The sequence below is a fragment of the Oryzias melastigma genome, linkage group LG13 (assembly GCF_002922805.2).
Source record: "Oryzias melastigma strain HK-1 linkage group LG13, ASM292280v2, whole genome shotgun sequence".
Classification (NCBI taxonomy): domain Eukaryota; kingdom Metazoa; phylum Chordata; class Actinopteri; order Beloniformes; family Adrianichthyidae; genus Oryzias; species Oryzias melastigma.
This window is the reverse complement of record NC_050524.1, coordinates 20,181,136-20,199,957: the sequence shown is the minus strand read 5'-3', so window position 1 is coordinate 20,199,957 and position 18,822 is coordinate 20,181,136. Positions and strand designations below refer to the sequence as shown.

Sequence of the window (18,822 nt, the reverse complement as noted above, 5' to 3'; positions counted from 1 at the left end):
GACAGTTATTGATTAAGAGAAAATATGTGCACATTGTAATGGTGCCTACATGAAATCTAGTCTACAAATAAAGTTTAAAGCATCAATTAAGATAAACTTTACCCACAAAAGTTAAGAGAAACCAGATAAAACACTTTTTTTTCCCCATAAAAAAATCAGACACCTACTTCAGCCTCGTACAGGCCAGTCCATATAAATATTTTCTGAAATTAAACCGGTCCGTGGCCTGAAAAAGGTTGAGGAACACTGATGTGGAGCATAGAAACTGATCCAGATGAGCGTAAAGGTCTGGCTATTATATGGTACAAAACTATATAAAAAGCTTACAACCCAACAGAACATTTAGGATGCAGATTCTACAAGATACAACAAAAACATAACAGTAAATATGAGAATTGTTCAACTTCTCATACAGATCTGGTACTTTAACAGTGTATTTATTCAGGCTTTACTGTTTCTTGACCTGTTTATAACCACTGATGAGCAGAATGGCCAAATGGGCAGAGGTGTCTAACTCGTCGTCTCTCTCGCCCTCCTGCAGCTCCGTAAAGCCATCGAGGGCTCGGTCACGGTGAAGGGCGTGAAGGTACGGCCTCCTCTGGCCAGCTTCAGGGACAGCGGCACCAGCAGCAGTGAGAACGAGGCCACGGAGCTCCACAAGCTGTGGGACCGCAACAAGAGCATGTCGCTGCCGCGAGAACAAACCCCGTCAGAGTCCGACGAGAAGTCACAGTGAGGGGCGGTGGAAGAGGAGCGGGTGGAGGACACGCAGGAGGTGGCCTTTCATCTCCAAAGCCACGCCACCCAAAAATCCTCAGGGCTTAAGGATCGATATTTAATCGTGGAGATGGTTTCCTCTCCTCATCTGCTCCTCCTCCAGCACCTCCTTGTTCGGGAGTCTTGCACTGACCCAGCCCCACACTCCCTAGGATGAGGGGGCCGCGTTGCCCCGCCCACCCTGCTCTCCGTTTACCTTTGGGTCCAAAGCTGGGATTTTGGGGGATAATTTTAAAAAGGGATTTTTTTTTGTCAATTTTTTTTTTGTTTTCTTAGGGACGTGATCAAACTTTGGATCTGCAAAAATTCTCTTTTGACTGAGTCTTCCACTTAAGCAATGAAATTCAGAGGTTTTGACAAGGAAGAACACTGTAATTTATGAATGTGTGAATGTGAATGTGGATGAAGACAGGAGCGTGACGTCATAGGAGTTTGTTTCACTGGCTTTAGGATTTCATTTCAGCTTTTGTTTGATCAGGTGCTCCACTAAAAATGGTCTCCAGCTAAAAATCATGAAGGTGACTGGAGGCTTTTGCGCACATGTTCATCCTTCTCTCTGCAAGTCTTCATGTTCAGGTTAAAGATTCTAACCTATGCAAGCTGTAGGCTCTCGCCTCCATTTCAAACCACTGCAGCCTTTTCTACGAGGCGGAGGCACACAAACCGCCTGCAGTGATGCACTCCAAAAGAGGAGGTTTTCTCCTCATCTAAACATAGCTCTTAATCAGCAGTCCAGACAAGGTTGAGGCGGATGGTGGAGGGGAGGGGGGGGCAGGAAGGAAGCAGAAAGAGCAAAGGAGTAAATGGATGGGTGAAAGAATGGAGATGTCATTACCTAACCAGCTGCTCTGGGTTCTCTCAGGCGTCAGCCTTTGATCTCACGTTCATTAGTGTGTCGCAGCCAAACAGATGCAGCTCCGCTGACATCGGGAGCTAAACCTGTGAGCAGATCAGTGAAGGGATGCTCAGGAAATCAATCATGGAGATCCATAATCCAGCGCTGATTGGACTGTGTGTAGATGTGGTTTCTTATAGGATAATTTACGCATAATAATAATAGGAAATGTGACAGATTTGCATGGATAAATCACTGCAGCATCAGCAGTTCCTCTGGTCCTGGAGGCTTTAACATCCATGCAGATTCTGTTTCCTGACGTGACCAATAACACGGCATAGTTGGCGTTTAATAATTCATGTCTCCCATAATGCTCCACGCGCTCTGTTCATTGACAGAAAAGCATTGATCTGTTTTCCTTCCTCCTTTCTTTATTTCTTTTCCCCTCATTTAACAAACTTAATTCAGAAACAAACATTGCATAAATGTCCTCTAACAGACCAGCATTTCACTGTTGATCAGCTCACTTCCACCTGACAACTCTCTAACAAAACATAAATAGAAAATCAATCGATATATATTTTTACATAATCTTGGCAGAGATTTTAGTTTTTTGTTTTGTCCAAGGTGGTTCAGTGCAGATTTTTATCTTTTCTTTTACAAATTGAGTCTATCAAGGAAAGAAATGCTGATCAATTTTTTTGTCTTACTTACTTTTAGTTTTTCAGGCCTGTGAAACATTTTGAAGGTAGTCTTTAAAAAAATGTTGTTTAAAGTGCACCTTGGTCCCCTTTAATGCACAGAATGTGTCCCTGGTGGGACAACTTTTGTTGTTTTTGATGCATTCCCGGCCCCTTCCTGCAGAACACTTCCAGTTCTGTGTGCAGAGCATTCCATTCTGGTAGGAAGGATCTCGTTTTCCCAGTTATGGCTGTAGAAAGAGCAGCATGGCTTTGCATGACGGTCTGCATGGGGCCTTTGTTTTATAAAGTGCGCCGAAACAGAAGTGAAGAGTGAACGCCGTCCACGCAGGTTGGCCATCTTGTGCCTACATTTCCAAACAGCTTTATTCATCGAGTTTGAACTGAGATGAGGTTCAAAATAAAGTACATATTAATATATTTAATATCATTCCAGGAATCATAATTTAATGTCTTATCTTTAATTATGAAGTGCTCTCTTTCTGAAAGAGACTTGGGCTTTTTTTTGTAAAATTTGTTATTTATGTCACATCTGATGATTTAAACTTGATTTTCATGCTGTGTATAATTTTTATGTGTATATTTAATATGCTGTCTAAAACATTTCTACTAATATAAATGTGTTTTTAAAAACAAGGCTTGTGTTTTCTCTCGGATCCCAAATCAGATGAAACAGTTGAGATGTCTTCAGAATGAAGGAGGAATCGGCGGTCGTGTGAAGTAGAGCCGCTTTTATACGCACATATGTAATTGGCGTGGATGATGTTGTGCAGCAGCGGGCCTCTGTCTCTATGGAAACCAGCTCGTCTGATTGCCCTGGAGACCAAACGTGGATGTGCTGATTCGGTTCTGTTCGTCTCCATCGATTTTTCATTTTTCTTCTGCTCCCGTTGCTGCAGATGTTTCATCTCATTTGCTGCCAGACAGAAACCGAGCGAGGACGATGCGTCTTCATCACAACAAAACTTCTGTATTTTTGCTGTTATTGATGATCTGCTTGTGAGGAATCTTTTTGTCCCGTAGAGTTGTTCATCTCACTTTGTAATGCTGTTTTAATAAATGACCTTATTTTTGTTCAAATGGTAAAAAGTAGGAACAATAAGGAGGATGGTTTCCTAAACGCCAACATTCAGACAGTGATTCATGATAGGAGGAGGTGTCCTCCTTCATTATGGACATGATGGACATTTCTCAAACGAGCCTCTTTTTCCCTGTTCTAGCCCTGACTCCATTTAATTAATCAGATTTCCTAATCCCAGCATCCGCTGTTGAAGGGAATCATTTATCCACTCTCTTTAGACCAAACTCTACGGCAATCCCTGAGGGCCAAAACCTTAGAGCTAAACAAAACCCGTCCCAAAAACTCCCAGTGTGTTTATACATCAGAGATTAAGAAAAAAGGATTTTAACAGCTATTTTGTGTGAAAAATGCTTGTCTTTATTTCAATTTTCCCTGAAGCCCCCGCAGTTCTGTTTTTGCCTCTGATGGCGTTCCCTGAGGAGAAGCTCGCACAGCGGAGCCACAACACCTCCAGATTAGTTCATTTTGTCCCAAAGGTCTTTTTACGCTTCACAGAGCGAAAGGCTCGGTTTGTTCCAAACAAAAAGGAGGTCTTCTGTCCCATCTGCTTTCAGCCAAACTTTATTAACACATTTCTTTTTCCTTTAGCCACTGTCTTCTCATTAAAAATAAATATATCTACGGGTGTCTAACGTCGAACTGAGACATTTTCATTTTCCTTTTTATGTGAGAAACTACACATTCCTGCAGATTACTTTTGATCTCCATGTTTAGGATATAACAATAGTTATGATAAAACGTAGGCCTACTCCTACATGTATCCCTCCAAACGGAGAGTTATGGAAAAATAGTGTCTCCAATTTTGGACGTCACTTTCGTTCACAGTTAGCTTTAGCGCGGAGCTTCCAGTACTCCAATATACATAACAACAGCGGTTTTATAACTTAAAAAAGGTCATACTACGACAAAAAAATCATTACTTACATTTAAATTTAAACTTGAGTGCTTTAGATCGCACCAACATGAAGAAGTTCGCTTCTCCGCGGCACAGCGTAACGCGGAACCCTCTAGCGGGGGAGGGGTCTGTATCCCTCTGCTTGAATGGGAGGATTTAAAAAAAATATATTTCGGACACCACTTGCAACCTATAAAGCCCATTTAAATGGAGTATGAAGATGTCCATCCTTCTTGTTCACCTGCTTGATATGTGATGTGTGGAGACCGATGGATACATAGAACTTTATTCATCCCTATCCAGGGAAATCTGGTTGTCCAGTGCCCATCACTCAGCAATACACAAAATAAGTAAAAAATAAAATAAATACTTTAAATGCTTCCTAAGAAATATTATAAATTGTTATAGCAGCAGGGATATTCTTTTAATATCTAAACTAGAGGAAATGTAAAAAGTCTGTGGAGACTGGAGAGGGTGAAACTTCAACCTGGGAACAAAAGTTTAGCATGAGAAAAATATTTATGGTTTTACAAGGTAATGACATTATATTAGAACCAAAATGTCAGACTTCAGAGTTTGTCTTAAACCAGGATTGTTAGAGCTGAGAGCACCTTTATCTCAAAGTTTACATCAGTTTCTGATGCTGCTCTTCTTGAACTCAGTTCCATAAACATCAGATAAAAGAATCCTCATTCTAATTTAAGGAGGAGAGGTTTGTTGTTTTGATGTATTGATTTTCCCCCACAGAGAACACTTGTTCCACCACATTCTGCTAAACATTTATCAATTCAAGCTAATCTTCCTCAGACTTGGCACACTTCATTTGTCTAAACTCGGAAAACGTTTGTGGTGGATATGGTAAGTAATGGTAACATCAAAAAGAAGGAACATGAGAAACTGGAGAAATACCAGGGACTCAGAGAGGAACTAGTAATTAAAAGACATGGGGCTGTAACCTCCAAACTGGAGGAGTGGCTACAGCTACAGCAGATCCCTGGAAAGACCTCAGACATCTCTGTCCAGAAAAGCGCAGTGCTATTAGCAGCTAAGATTCTGAGCTGGACCCTCAAGCTCCCAGACTATATACACGATGGAATAAGGTCTGACGTTGCTAACTCAATGATGTGCAATAACAGCAATTGGGAAGGGCAAATTTAAGTTTTAAGCTCTGATTCCCTATTAAAAAACAAAAAAACACCCCCCGAAATATATGAAAATTAGAGCTGATTAACATGAAACCATTAATAAAAACACAAGGATTTTGTATCTTGGTTCTCTTTCCTTATGAAAGAGCTCTGCAAGCACAAACCAAATGGTCATAATCAGACAGGAGAAGTGATGCACATTACACGTGTATTTTCTCTAATGCATGAGCTTAAAAGCAGTTTCTTGCTGCAGTCTGTGCTGACGCTGCTCCCCATCTGAGGAAGGTTATTTCACTCAGAGCAGAAAGCTGCTTCACTTGTAGACTATTAGCAAATACAGGGACACAAAAACAATTGTGCATCTGTTCTGTTTAGAAATAAAAAGAGTAAAACGGGAATAAAAATATATATATATTTTCTCTTTCAGCAATGCAGTGGAAAAGCAGGCATTTGAGTTCTTATCATGTGATGGTAAAATCAGAATTGCTGTTGGAAACATGATGTTTGGATCTCACATATTTGGGTTTTTATTTTCCAAAGTTGCCTCCATTCATTGAAGTGTGCAGACTTCCTTCTGTCTAAAGCTCTTTTTTTGGTCCCAAATTCCAGTCTTGTTGGAGTTTGGAGTCATTTTTGGTTATGTGGTTACTTGAGTGTTTGTTTGGAAGTGCTTCATCCATTTACGGTTGAGCTCAGTTTGTCAGATTGTCTTGTTAATTATTTTAGTTAGGTTTTAACACAAAAGAAACAACAACAAAAAAAAAACAGAAATGATGAAAGAGAATAGTTCACTATGGAGTGAACTTTTCTTAGGGCCGCCATGAAAGAAAAATAAATACATATATGAGAATAAAGTCATTAAATTATGAGAAAGTAAACTTTTCACAAGAACAAAATCTTAAAATTGTGAATTAAAAGTTGCATTTCTTTTAATTGTCTGCAACATAAGTTAAACAGGTAATGTTTGATGTCTTTATTGCAAAAAAATAATTTTTGATTTAATAAATTACATTTTTGTTGTAAAATTTTGAATTTTTTTTTTAACTTGGCGCCTTTCTTCTCATGAAATTCAGAATTTTTTTTCCTAATAAATTTTACAGCTTTATTTACGTAAAATGTGGGCAATTTTCCATTTAATTTTATGACTATATTATAGTAAAAAAAAATCAACTTTTTTCATAATCTTTTTTTTCTTGAATATTTTGGACTTTGTTTTATAATGTTACAACTATTTTCACTACCAAATTAGATTTTTCTCCCCTATCTTTATAATTCTGTTGTTCCTTTTCTTATGTCTTCCTGCACTTCTGGAAGTGCCACAGCAAATTTCTTGCTTTCTCTTTGGCTTTTTTCTTCAACATTTATTCTTACTGTTTTGATTTTGTTTTGTTTTTATCCCTGAAAAGTCTTTCTCGGCCTGCTAGCTTGCTGTTATGTTGATGGAATATTCCATTGCTGCAGAAGGGATAGGGAGAACGAAGCACTTTCACATGAGTCTCATGCCATTTCAGTAATTTGATTTTTTTGTGACACAATTAGATAATTATAGGTGTAGAAACTATTTTAGACATTTTTATAAAGTATTCATAGCCCCCAAGGTGTTGGGGGCCCAAGGCAATTGCCTACCTTTGCCTTATGGTAAATCCGCCCCTGAATATTATATAAGCCAAATTAGCAACTAGATTTAATAAAAACCTCAAACACTTGAAGTCAAAAAAGGATTTATTTTAATCATTTACACAGATTTTTTTTAAGTTAAGAACCAGGAATAAAGAAATCAGACAGAAATAAAAAAGATGATGGCTCAGAAAATAATGGCTGAGAAGTTTCCAAAGTCATAAATCAAAGCTGAGCATGGCTGCAGTGGGTCAGGACGTCTGGAGGTTCCAGTCCAGTCAGGCCCGTAGTCCTGCGAGTGCTCACCAACAGCGTTCCATCAGGCTGTAGAGTCCCACTGACTGACAGAGGATCCATGTCTTTAGGAAGCTGGGACTTGTGGCTAAACGTGTCGCTCACACTTCCATCCTCCAAAACCTGAAGGACAGAGATGGAGATAAAAAGGAGAAAAGGAGATGGTCACTCCTAAAAAAGAGAGGGGTTAAACTGCAGGAATGAAAGGTAATAAGAAGAAAGGCCAGAGATCTCAGGAGAATACGAGGTAAATGTGAGAAGAGCAACAAGGCCGAGGGAGAGATGAAAACAGAGATGACGGCCGGTGAAGGAAAGGGATCATCACTGAACGAGTGAGAAGGAACATTCTGGAGACCCTATTTTACTGGTCCAGCCCTTAAAAACATATTTTTGTGAACAACCCTCTGCACGGCTGCAGATAAAACCTCTTCACATCACATGTGATGCTGGGAAAGTTTGGAGTTCAAACTGACTGCAGGCGATCAGCTGACAGGATTCATGTGGAGGATATGACACATCGGGACTTTAAAACTGGAATATTTATTATATTTGAATTATTGATCATAAAAATGAAAACTGAAGGAGCTATCTCAGCTGGAGGCATCAATGTCTTCATGACTGTTGGTCACTAATGTTAGACTTTCTCTGCACTTTCTTACAGAACACTCTTTTATATAAATGTAAAACTAAACCGAACTGCAGAATTACACATAGAATCTCAGTTTGAATCTGGAGCACTGAAGTGAACTCATGTTTTATTTCTGAAGGCAAAATCATAAGTGTGATGGTCTGCACCAATTTAAAAGGCACATAAAGTCCACAAACGTCCTAGAGTTTACACTCATCTGACACTCGGAGACTTTGTCTCATTTGGATAATCAGCCTCAGAGAAAGCGACCATGAAACAAAGACTTAGTTTTAAAGAGAGTTGGTCAGTCCAAGCAATTAGATGTGTTCATATATAGAAATGGAAACCCGCCTGGGTTCATTCAGTCTGGGTTCATTCAGTCTGGGTTCATTCAGTCTGGTTTCATTCAGTCTGGGTTGTCGTCATCACTCACCTTTTGGGCTTGAATGACAACGCTTTGATTGTAGGCCATCACTACAATATCCTGCGGCTCAAACTGGCTGACATCAGCAGAAATGTAATAAGTATCCCCTACACATCGCACCCCACTGCATGCTCCAGTTTGCAGTCCTGTCACAGCGCCACCTGCAGGAGCTGTGGAGAAAGAAAAAACAGAACATCTGAAGAATGGTAACTGCAGAACATGCAGAGCAGAAAGAATTTATTTTAGAAACACTTAGCCGTCATGAAAACAAGAAAAAAAAACATGAATATGACTTTATGGACATTTTTTTACTCAGATCTGTGGAGGAGAATTTTTGTTATGATTGTTCCACATGTGAATTGACATTACGCATTTTGGCTGGATGATGCTGAGCGTTTGGGTATCGATCGGATTCTGATCCAAAACCTGTCAATAGTGCAGATATCAACACCATTTTTTTAATAAATGTGGTTGATGTGATGTAAACCTCAAAGTTTCAATTGTTTTTAATCACTTTAAATGTTTTTTTTTGTTTAAATTAAATGGAAAATAGTTTATAAAAAAATAAACATCTTGAAACCAAATAAAAAGTGAATAAATGAAGGCAAATCAGTCAACAAACTAAAAGAAACTGGCAACTTTGATACAAAAACAAATTAAAATGTTTAACAATTAAAAAAAAACTGGTAGAAATATAAATAATTTGTAACATCTTAGCCTTTAACTAAAACAATAAAAACAGGTGAACAGTAATGAGTAAAAAACTCAGTGTTTAATTACAACAGTTGAAACAGGTGAAAATATGAATAACTTGTAAACAACAATCAGAGGTTTTTGTCCAGGAACAGAATCATGTCAACATTTTTTGGTTTTATGAACTTCGTTTCTGACTAACCAACTCCACTGCCCTGGAAAAAAACAATCTCTCTGCCTGCACTGACACTGCTGAGATCCCTCAGGACTGGTGAGAGTGGTGAGGCTGTGACTTAGCTGGGTCCTTTTTGTAGAGACAGAAAAGTTTCAAACAAGAGTGAAAATGGCTATATCTGCGGGTCGGTAATTATCAGATGCCATCATTCAAAACTATCAATATTTTAGATTGATGCGCCCAGCACTATGCTTAACCGTGTCTTTGACATGTGACATTCATGTGGAATGCTCAACTAAGCTTTTTGGTCAAATTCTCAGAATTTACCTGCAATATTAATCTCTTTTATATATTTGTCTTTTATAGCTTTTGCCTTGAATCTTATGATTTTTTATTATTTTATGTATTTTATGTCAATTGGATTGTTGAGAGAATGTGCAGTGGGTTTACGCTGTTGTGAGTCGAGTTAGTTTCATCTTGTCTCATAAGAACAAGTGTGCTCACAAAACACCTAAAACCAGAACTGAGAATCTTGAAATCAACCCTGAATCAAACAGGGAGACAACATAGTAGAACAGTGTTAACGGGAACCCGCCCTCTGGTCCTCGTTAGTACCCATGGAGGTCGTGAAATACTTTAGTGAAGACCAGAAGAAGGAGCAGGACAACAATCATGCACTGGAACAGAAGAATATCATAATATCTCAATGAAGAAACTCTGAGGTCTTCAGGAAAATAAAACTGTTTTTCCATATTTGATGTGAGGAATAACAAAGAGCTCTGAATCTAAAGTTACAGCCACATTTGAACTGGAATGGATGCTGTTTATGTCATATGGACAGCTGTTTGTCTCAAGACAGAGCATCAAAATTTCAGCTTTATTCTAATTGGTGGGTAAAATTTTCTGCAGTCCAAGATTTGTTTGGGTTCTGTTTGAATTTGTTCACAGCCTCAGTTCAGGTAGTGTTTGGATTTTGATATATCTAAGTGTGGCTTTGTGGTTCCGCTTTGTGTCTGAAGCTCTGTGTGTCAAGATAGCATCTGTCAAATGCTCTTTTTTATTATTTGGTTTATTGTGTGGCTTCCTTTTTTGGCATCTAAATATGTAGAAAACTTGGTTTGTCCTTCATGAACACAGTATTTAGATGTTTGAGGTTATTGCTACTTTATGTCTTTGATGACACAGATATGGTTAACATTCTCTCATACTGCTATCAAAGGTTTTCTATTTTTTATATTTCTTGCCTGTTGTTTTAGCTCAGGACAAATAAATAAAGGAGTTTTAGTAACCATGATAATGGTAAACAAGCTGATCCCTCACCTCCATGTTCACAGGATGAACTCCTGTGCCGACTGAAGGGGGTCAGGCTGCTGTCATCTCCAAACAGGCTGGAGCAGTTAGAAGAGTCCAGGAAAGGCTCCAACAGAACATCCAGGGAATCTGTGGATCCGCTCAGCGATCCCTTTGATCGATAGGTGCTGGAGGTGCTGTAGCGAGACGAGGAGCGGTAAGAGGAGGTCACGGAAGACATCGCTGAACCACAGAAATGTTTTAGTCTTGAAACTAGTGTGAAGCTGAAAAAGTGCAGAACTTTTCCTTGAATCCAAGTTGACTCTAAATGGAGAGAATCAGCTTTGAGCTGACTGTGAGTACGGCTGGACCTCCTCCTGCCATCCCGGCTGCTTTTATGCATTCCTGCACATTCTTCAGCCCGGGGTTTAGCGTGGACCATTCTGGATCTGAGGACGCTTTTAGCCTTAGATGGTAGTTTGTCTAACGACAAGAGCCAAGAGGGTAACGGACAAACTGATAGTAAGTCGAGACGCCTTCCTATTCACACTCACACACAAATACACACAACAGATAACAAAGAGTAGGCCGCACAGATGCAGACAGAAATAGAAAGTACTTGAACAGTCAGGTTATTTCCCAGCCTGGGATGAATAAAGTATTGCTATTATCCTGACCATGCAACCCAACTGAAACATTACCAAAGGTGCAGACAAAGTGGTTCTTTTGCTAATCAGCTGATCACTTTTTTTCATTCTCTGGCTAAAACCAATATGAATTTATTTCAACAAACTCAAAATGTTTTCTCATTTTCATTGTTTTCAGGAGGTGTAGTTGTTAGAACTGTCTCCCCACAGAGAAAGGGCTCAAATCAAATGTGTGTCTGCATGATTGTGTGTTTGTCAGTGTGCATGAGTATTAATGTTTGTGTCTCTATCTGTGTGTGCAGGTATATTTGTGTTTATGTGTGCATATATGCGTGTTAGAATTTCAAGGTGTATTTGAGCTTTCTGTGTGAACGGGGAATTTTACTGATCTTTTTTTGTCAGACCTCTAAACCTTTGAGAAAGGGTAGTCCCCAAAAGTGATGGAGAAAATCCTCAGTCCCCATAAAGTATAAAAACCAGAATGTGTGTCATAGTGAGTGCACGTGCGTGTGTCTACCTTTTCATATTCTAATAACAAAGTCAAGGCCCGGGGGTGGGATCCAGGCCACTGAGTAATTGGGTAAATATTATTTTAGGCTTAAGCTGATTTATTCTTGAATAATGTTCCTCCCTGTTTTTATTCATAGTATTATTGTAAAGTTACATTTTGAAAGTTTTAAAATTTTAGTTTTACTATGTTTAATAAATGTTCAGCCCATGACCTAAGGTGTGTTTTGGATTTTGGCCCCCTGTGTAAATGAGTTTAACACCCCTAGCTCAGATAAGCTCCAGCAACATCATGACCCCCACAGGCCAGAGCAGGAAATCTAGATAGAAGAATCGTTGTGACGATAGTTGTTGATTGTTGTGATGATTGAGTCACACAACAAACTTGTTGAGATTAGAGTACTGTGGTTTCATGCAGGATGTGGAACATCACATTCAGCAGTATTTCAGTTTGCCAGCATCATTCATAGCAAGATCAAAGTCAAAACACTGAGGTTGTCTCAAACTGTGTTCATCCGTGTGGCAGTGTTCATTTGTGTTAAACAGCTGGCCCAGTTCTCATGCAGAAAGCTTCAATTAAACCTCAGAAAGCTTAAAAAATATGTTTCACTTTGGCTGAAAAGTGGAACCACATAGACTCAGATGTCTTCTTCAGCAGTTTTCACCGTCAGCTTCACACCACAGATGCTGGGAAAGGTGTATTCTCTCGCGGCTCACCATGTTCCCTGGAGCCCAGAACAGTGTCTCCCTCTGGATGATTAACAGATGGCAGCTCTGGAGAAGGTGTCCACGTCTGAATTCTAAGCTGATGGTGTTAATGATGCAAGAAAATCCTCAGAAACATCAGGGAAGCTCCATTTGGCATCTCTGAAAGTCACTGGGTAATTGTTAAATCAGCCTGAGTTGTGTTTCAAGACTTTTACTTTGGAGTCACTTTAGGATTAGGCTTTAGCATTGACTGTATGTGAGAACTGGACTGAGTGACTCCTCCCCCTTGGCGTCTCAAACAAGAAGTACCCTCTGGCTCTAAGAAGCCAGAATCCCATAGACTTCAATAGAGAAATAAACAGCTATTACTCAGTCATTCATTTTTTAACATGTTCTTGATAATCCTAATTTTTTCACATTATTTTTTTCTGCAGTGTAAGTCATTCAAACTATAAATCAGTTAAGCAGTTGAAGCCTGCTGGCTCCTCACATCCAACGTTTAAAATGTCTGACAGATTTTCTCTAAGCTGCATTCAAGTGGTAGAGGTGTGGACTTCCAACAAGGTCGCTCCTGATTGGTGAGAATGGTTGTCATGGCAATTTTCACTGAGACCAACTCAGACAAATCCTGACGACAACATGGCATGATTCGTACTGGGAAAAAATGGCGACTGAATTGACTTGATTTGGTTGGAGCTGGAATTGAACCATTTTCTATGGGTGACTCACTCTCTTAGTCCAGTTGTCAGATACAGTCAATTTCCTGAAGCCGCTGAATTAGAAAACTGACTCCAAGGTAGCAGACTCCTACCCTCTCTTCTGTTATTGTAGTTCACTAGTTTCCTATTAGATCACTTTCCAAGTTAGATTCTTTATTTCCATTTGAATGTTCTGGGAATAGAAATCAAACAGTTCCCACTGATGCACATTGTCCACCTGAAGGTAGAATCTTCAAATCCAGGTTTTGGTTTGTGGAACAGATGAGACTGACACAGGCCCCCCCTTGTTTGGGTGTAACTTTTAGTTCTTTTTCTGGCTAAACCGAAAGACAAAGTTGGTTTGAGTTTTAGATTCATATGCTTTTAAGTTCTGCAAGAAAACTTCAGACAAAGGGATTTATTTAAGTCTTGACCCAAATACAAATGAATGTGTTCAGTTCCCGACCTGCCAGCAGCCGCTCCAGCTCAACTCCTAAATCAGATTTAACAGTGTGCGACAGAGCTGGAGGGATCAGATTCTGTTCAGGACGATTTCGCTGGCTTGACAGGAGAGTTCTGCTGTACTGAATCAGGGATTGTTCCATAGCCCTGATGTGATGTTACAGAGCTTGTTCCTATGACAGAGATATCTGTCACACATGGACACTTGTAGAGAATGTTGCAGAAGTCTGCATCAGCTCATGTCTTATATTTTGTTAGAGCTTCTTTTAATCTTCAGAAGCTGCAATTGATCTCCAGGCTTTCTGTGGGACTTTTGGCCTCAATACCCCCAACAGGATATTTCTTAAACTTTTTTAAGCATAATTTTTAAATTTTATCATAATTAGAAGACATTAAATGATTTTGTTTGTTTTTATACAAGTGTAGACACACAATCTGAGGTCCTTCTCTCTTTTAAGAGTCCAGTGTCTGATCGTAAGACAAGAAATAGCAAACTATGACTTCTTTTTGTTAAGGCAGAGTTGAGTTGGTTGCCTTGTTTGAATTCTTTTTGAGAAAAAAAGAACAAGTCAAGAATTGACTTTTGCCTGAAGAACTATTGATTTCAAACAACTTTAAATATTCAAATGAAAGCCTAAAAAGCAAAAATAATAAAAAAAAATAAAACACCTCGCAGAGCTTTTCATAGACCTCTGCAGTACTCTCTGTGATATTATGTACCATTGCCGTGTGGTAATTGTATCACAAAGTATTTATAAGGCTAATGGAGGTTGCACACACTTATGAAGTATGGGAGACGCTGTGGTATGGCGTCCCTACACCACACTCTAGTCGTTAGTAAGATGTGGTGAGTACTGGCTCCATAATGACCGCCGCAGGCACAGGGTGTGCATGTCATAGTGCTTGTAGGACCCCAGTAGGACATCCACATACTACTCTCAATTGTCTAATTTCCCCATTTCTAACTGTCAAGCTGCAGACAAGGAGTGCACACTTATCACGTGAACAGTACTTAAGGCATAAGAGGGATTTAGTGTCTGGATTCTATGTTCAGGGTTTTTGTGGTGCTTTTGTCATGTTCTGTGCTCCATTTCAGTCTCACTATGTTCAGGCGAAACTGGATTTTTGGTGCCCACCCCCTGAAAGGGGCTGCGTCAGGTAAGGAGGGTATTTTACACAATGAGTGGTGTGTCAAAATGTAAAAAAAAATAATTTGCAATTTGGTGCCCCTCCAACAGATGACACCCTAGGCGGCCGCCTAGCTCACCTATGCCCAGGCCAGGCTCTGGGTCACCGGGGCCACTTCTTTTCATGTAGTCGGCTCTTGAGGAGGGTCACCGGGTACACGCCTTCATGTTCCTTGTCCCTGAGGATGGTCGCCGCTCATCCCCCTTGGTTGTATTTCCTGTTCCGGAGGAAGGTCGCCAGAACTGCTCTCCTTCATGTTTCCATGTCCTTGGGGAGAGCCACCGGAGCTGCTCCTCTCTTGCCTGTTACCCCTTATATCCGTCTGGCTGCAGAAGCTCTGTTTTCCTAACTTGCTATAGTTTTCTCATAAGAGTCCCCTCCTCTTGGTTATTTTGGGCATCTTGAATCTGCCCTTTTAGGGAGGGGTACTGTCAGGATTCTATGTTCAGGGTTTTTGTGGTGCTTTTGTCATGTTCTATTTTCTCTGTCAGTCTCACTGTGTTCAAGTTTATCATTCACAGCTGTCTTCATTTAGTTAATCAACCGCAGTGTATTTGAGTGTCTGGTTTTCAGTTCCTCGTTGTCAGGTCATCCTCTCCGTTCTGTCCCCATTTGTGTTTCTCCTTGGATTTTTGTCATGTTTAGGTTAATTTAAGTTAAAGTTCCTGTCACCTTGCCTGGTCTGCTGCGTTTGGGTCCTTTATCTGCCAATACTGACATTTAGGGCTCAGACAGAGAGCTTTTCACGACACCTAAAGAATCTATTCACATTTGATAAAAGCTTTCTCTTTGATTTAAAACAGACAGGTGAAGGGTGTCCTTGCATTTCCCTGAAAGTAGCTGGGATTGGCTCCAGCATCCCCCATTGCCCACACGAAAAAAATCAGGAATGGGTGAATAGATTTCAAAAGAGTAGTGTTGTTTGGATGTGTATGGTTCATTGCTGCCACCTGTCTTTTGGTGTTAACTTCAGTGTGCATTCAGTCGTTCCTGCACAAAATGTCCCTCCTCACTGCAATGCTGCAATAACATGATGGGTGGACGGGTTTACAGTGTGTGTCCACACAAAAGGAAATGGTGTTGAAAGCACTAAAAGTAGCTAATCGTCTCACATCAATGTCTTGTTTGTAATCCTTTGAGACTCAGTACCGGGTAAAAAAACACACACAAACTTAGTTTTTTGCAAACAATACCAATAATTTATTACCTCGAAATAATATTGGATGCAGCAAACAATGATTTATTTTTCTAATCCAAGGAGATAATAGTCAAATAATTACATTCACCAAAAGAGGAAAAACATGTTCTTATAAAAAAGAGGAGAAAAGACAGGAATGGTTCTGAGTGGGAGGAGTGACTGATGCTGACCCACTGAGACTGGATGAAACGATACATTCATTTAGGCTCCTCTGCCTCTCGTTTGCAGCCTGCTCATCTCTGTTGGGTTAGTCGTATGGCTTTGTGAGACTCCTGCCTGTGAGAGCGCCCCCCCACAACCATCAGCTGATTGGGGGCAAACACAGAAAGTCTTTGAGAAGGGATTGTTGGGGTTCATTTCCAGCACATTTTCACACACCTTCACAGTTGTTTCACTGACTGGTGATGGGGTAGGGGTAGGTGGGGGGGTGTCCTGGCCCGGCTGGGTTGTTCTGAAATGCTAAGTAGGTTGAGGGTGACGGTGGCGCCTCCACCAACTAAATATTCATACGCCCTCCTGCCTTGACACTGTCGGACAGATGTTTTGATGTCTTTTTATAGCGCTGGGGCCTCCAGACATGCACGCACACGTGCACACAACCTGCAGCGCTTCTCTCTGATAAGAGTCCGGTGTCTGGACAGGAAATAAACGAAATACGCTTCCCCGGAGCATGCACACACACATGCACATGCACGAGCGGAGTCGGAGCGCGTTTCCATCTACAGACGTCTGCCGGAGTCAAACACTGCAGGATTTTTCGGCTCCTATTAGGCTAAATAAATTATCAATCACTCTCACAGGAAAAAAAGGAGCACGGAAACAAAGAGGGCAGGGAGCCTTCTGGGACAGAAGCTGTCACTGAGAAGCTGCTGGCTGTAAAAGAATCGAGGGGAACGTAAAGAAATGAGACAGAAAGACCGACAGGAGACAACATCTCTTGATCATCAGCAAGTTTTACAATCGCAGGCTAATTGCCTGTGGGCAAAGGTAGCACTCAGATGTCCTCTTAGTTATGTAATAAGTCCCCTGTGGGAGGAAAGATGGAGACAAACACAAAGACACTGAAGGAGGAGAGGAGGGAGTGACAGCACACTGATGGAGGGATACTGAAGGGAAACATTCATCAGGCTGTCTGTGTGCGAATCAGTGGGAAATGTTTGATTTCCATTCCCATGGAGACAGTCGGAAGTCCATAAAGTCACCAAAGACGGATTTACAATGTGGTTGGGATGAGTTTCAAAGAGCGGAAGGATGAGGGACAACATCCTTTCACAAGTGCTGAACTCCTGCCGCTTTTCCGAGCACACAGAAGAGGATGAAGACATTCATATCGACGGAAAAAATACACACAAAAAAAAAAAACTAAAGCACCGAGGTGGACGGAGGGAGCTGATAAATGACGGTGGGAGTCAGCCAACAAAGGCATGCCTGCGTCACCCGAACAAAAGCCCAACCTCTCCTTGACTGCCGGGATCTTAATGTCAGCCGAAAGGACAATGACGCAAAGCGCCCTGCGGTAACCTGCAGCTGCAGCAGGAGCAAACACGCAGCAGACGCAACAGGGATTTTTGATGGCTCCATTCGACCCAGGCTGCCATGTTTATCTGCCCACTCGCCCTTCATGATGATCATAAAAGTGTAAAAAAGGCCAAGCTGCGACCTCAGCGACACCATGGAGGATGATGGTGATTGGAATGCAACTGGGGAGGTCAGAGGTGATGCATGAAAGGCACAGCTTCATTTGTTCCCCCTGAGTTGTCACTGTCTTTTCCCCTCATCAAGAGTAGTAAACTGTTTGCATCAGAAACTGCCATCCTCTCCTGCGTTCTGGATGCATTATTTCTAGGTTTTTATTTAACCCTCCAGTCTCGGTTCAAACCGTCCAACGCACAGCTACACCTGACAATGTTTTAAAGGGAATCGCTGCATTGGATGGGTTTTGGAATGAGAATGCAAGCTTCCGCTGCTTGCTTGACATCTTACAGTGCAGACACACAACTTCAGAAAATGTCAAAATACAAACGTTCTCGTTGAGGCTTTTTCTAAAGAAACGGTGTAAAAGTGGAGACTGAACCTGTGCTTTCACTATTCATAGAAAATGATGACTTCCCCTCATCCCACAAACACGTGCAGACACGCATGGACGATGAGCAGGACTCATGCATGTGTTGGGGGGGGTGGAGTACCTGAGTTGCATGAATGACAACTCCCTGTGGGAGAAACTTAATGGTTCTCCACACGTCCCCATGGAGATGGGAGATTCTGTATGTGTCACATAAAACATGCCCTTTGCAAAAGCATCATAGTAAAGAAAGGAAAGAAGAGAAACAGAGGCCAACTTCTAGAAGGGAAAAGAACAAATTCAATCAAAGGAAATATGGAAAGAACTAAGCATATCACAGTATCCTCTTTAGAAAAAAAAAAACTTTTTTGTTCACATTTGTTGTTTTTTCCCATTAACTATATCACACAGTGATAACGAAGAAAAGGAGAAATCTACAGCCACATTAGCTTCGTGCAAAAAACCACATACACTGGCACGCCGCATAGGCAAAGAGATCAAAGCAAGACAACGCATACAAAAATATAGAAAATCTCCAATGCAATGTATGTGTTCACAGGAAAAAACCTTGTCTGTTCATCCTGTGAAGCCTCATGCCAAACGTTTTCTCACCGAAGGATCACTTCAGGAACATTCTGTTTGTTTGTCGTGTTTTTCACGACTTCCACATCTAGGAACGCCCAGAGTGTCATTATGACAGGTCTCAACCATAATGATGCCACTGGAACGACGACATGTTTGAATGATAGAAAACTAGTACAATAAAAGCATATCATTTCTGTCACGTCTTTTTTTTT

At 40.7% G+C, this 18,822-nt stretch overlaps 2 protein-coding genes across 5 annotated transcripts in view; one reads left to right on the top strand and one right to left on the bottom strand.

Annotated features, from left to right (window-relative positions):
- clcn2b (chloride channel, voltage-sensitive 2b) overlaps positions 1-2,949 on the top strand; it is a 114,095-nt gene extending 111,146 nt beyond the window's left edge. For all 4 annotated transcript variants that reach the window (XM_036214752.1, XM_036214751.1, XM_024277020.2 and 1 more), the window contains one exon: positions 542-2,949. In XM_036214752.1, coding sequence (XP_036070645.1) covers positions 542-736 — 195 coding nt within the window. In that variant the 3' untranslated portion in view covers positions 737-2,949. The remainder of the gene's footprint in view (positions 1-541) is intronic.
- A 3,563-nt stretch (positions 2,950-6,512) lies between these two features.
- On the bottom strand, positions 6,513-10,907 carry LOC112149939 (heat shock protein beta-7). The gene is made up of 3 exons (XM_024277949.2): positions 10,586-10,907; positions 8,407-8,567; positions 6,513-7,468 (listed from the first exon to the last, which is right to left on the bottom strand). Exons 1-3 carry the CDS (start codon positions 10,794-10,796, stop codon positions 7,277-7,279), a joined length of 564 nt encoding a protein of 187 aa, XP_024133717.1. The 5' UTR covers positions 10,797-10,907; the 3' UTR covers positions 6,513-7,276.
- Between the last annotated feature and the right edge of the window lie 7,915 nt (positions 10,908-18,822).

Bases quoted from the DNA above. Each gene is read 5' to 3' on its own strand.
- LOC112149939 (XM_024277949.2), bottom strand. From the start codon at position 10,796: ATGTCTTCCGTGACCTCCTCTTACCGCTCCTCGTCTCGCTACAGCACC. The intron at 8,568-10,585 runs GTGAGGGATCAG...CTTTCTCCACAG, and splicing joins TTCATCCTGTGAACATGGAG to CTCCTGCAGGTGGCGCTGTG. The intron at 7,469-8,406 runs GTGAGTGATGAC...TCTGTCCTTCAG, and splicing joins TTGTCATTCAAGCCCAAAAG to GTTTTGGAGGATGGAAGTGT.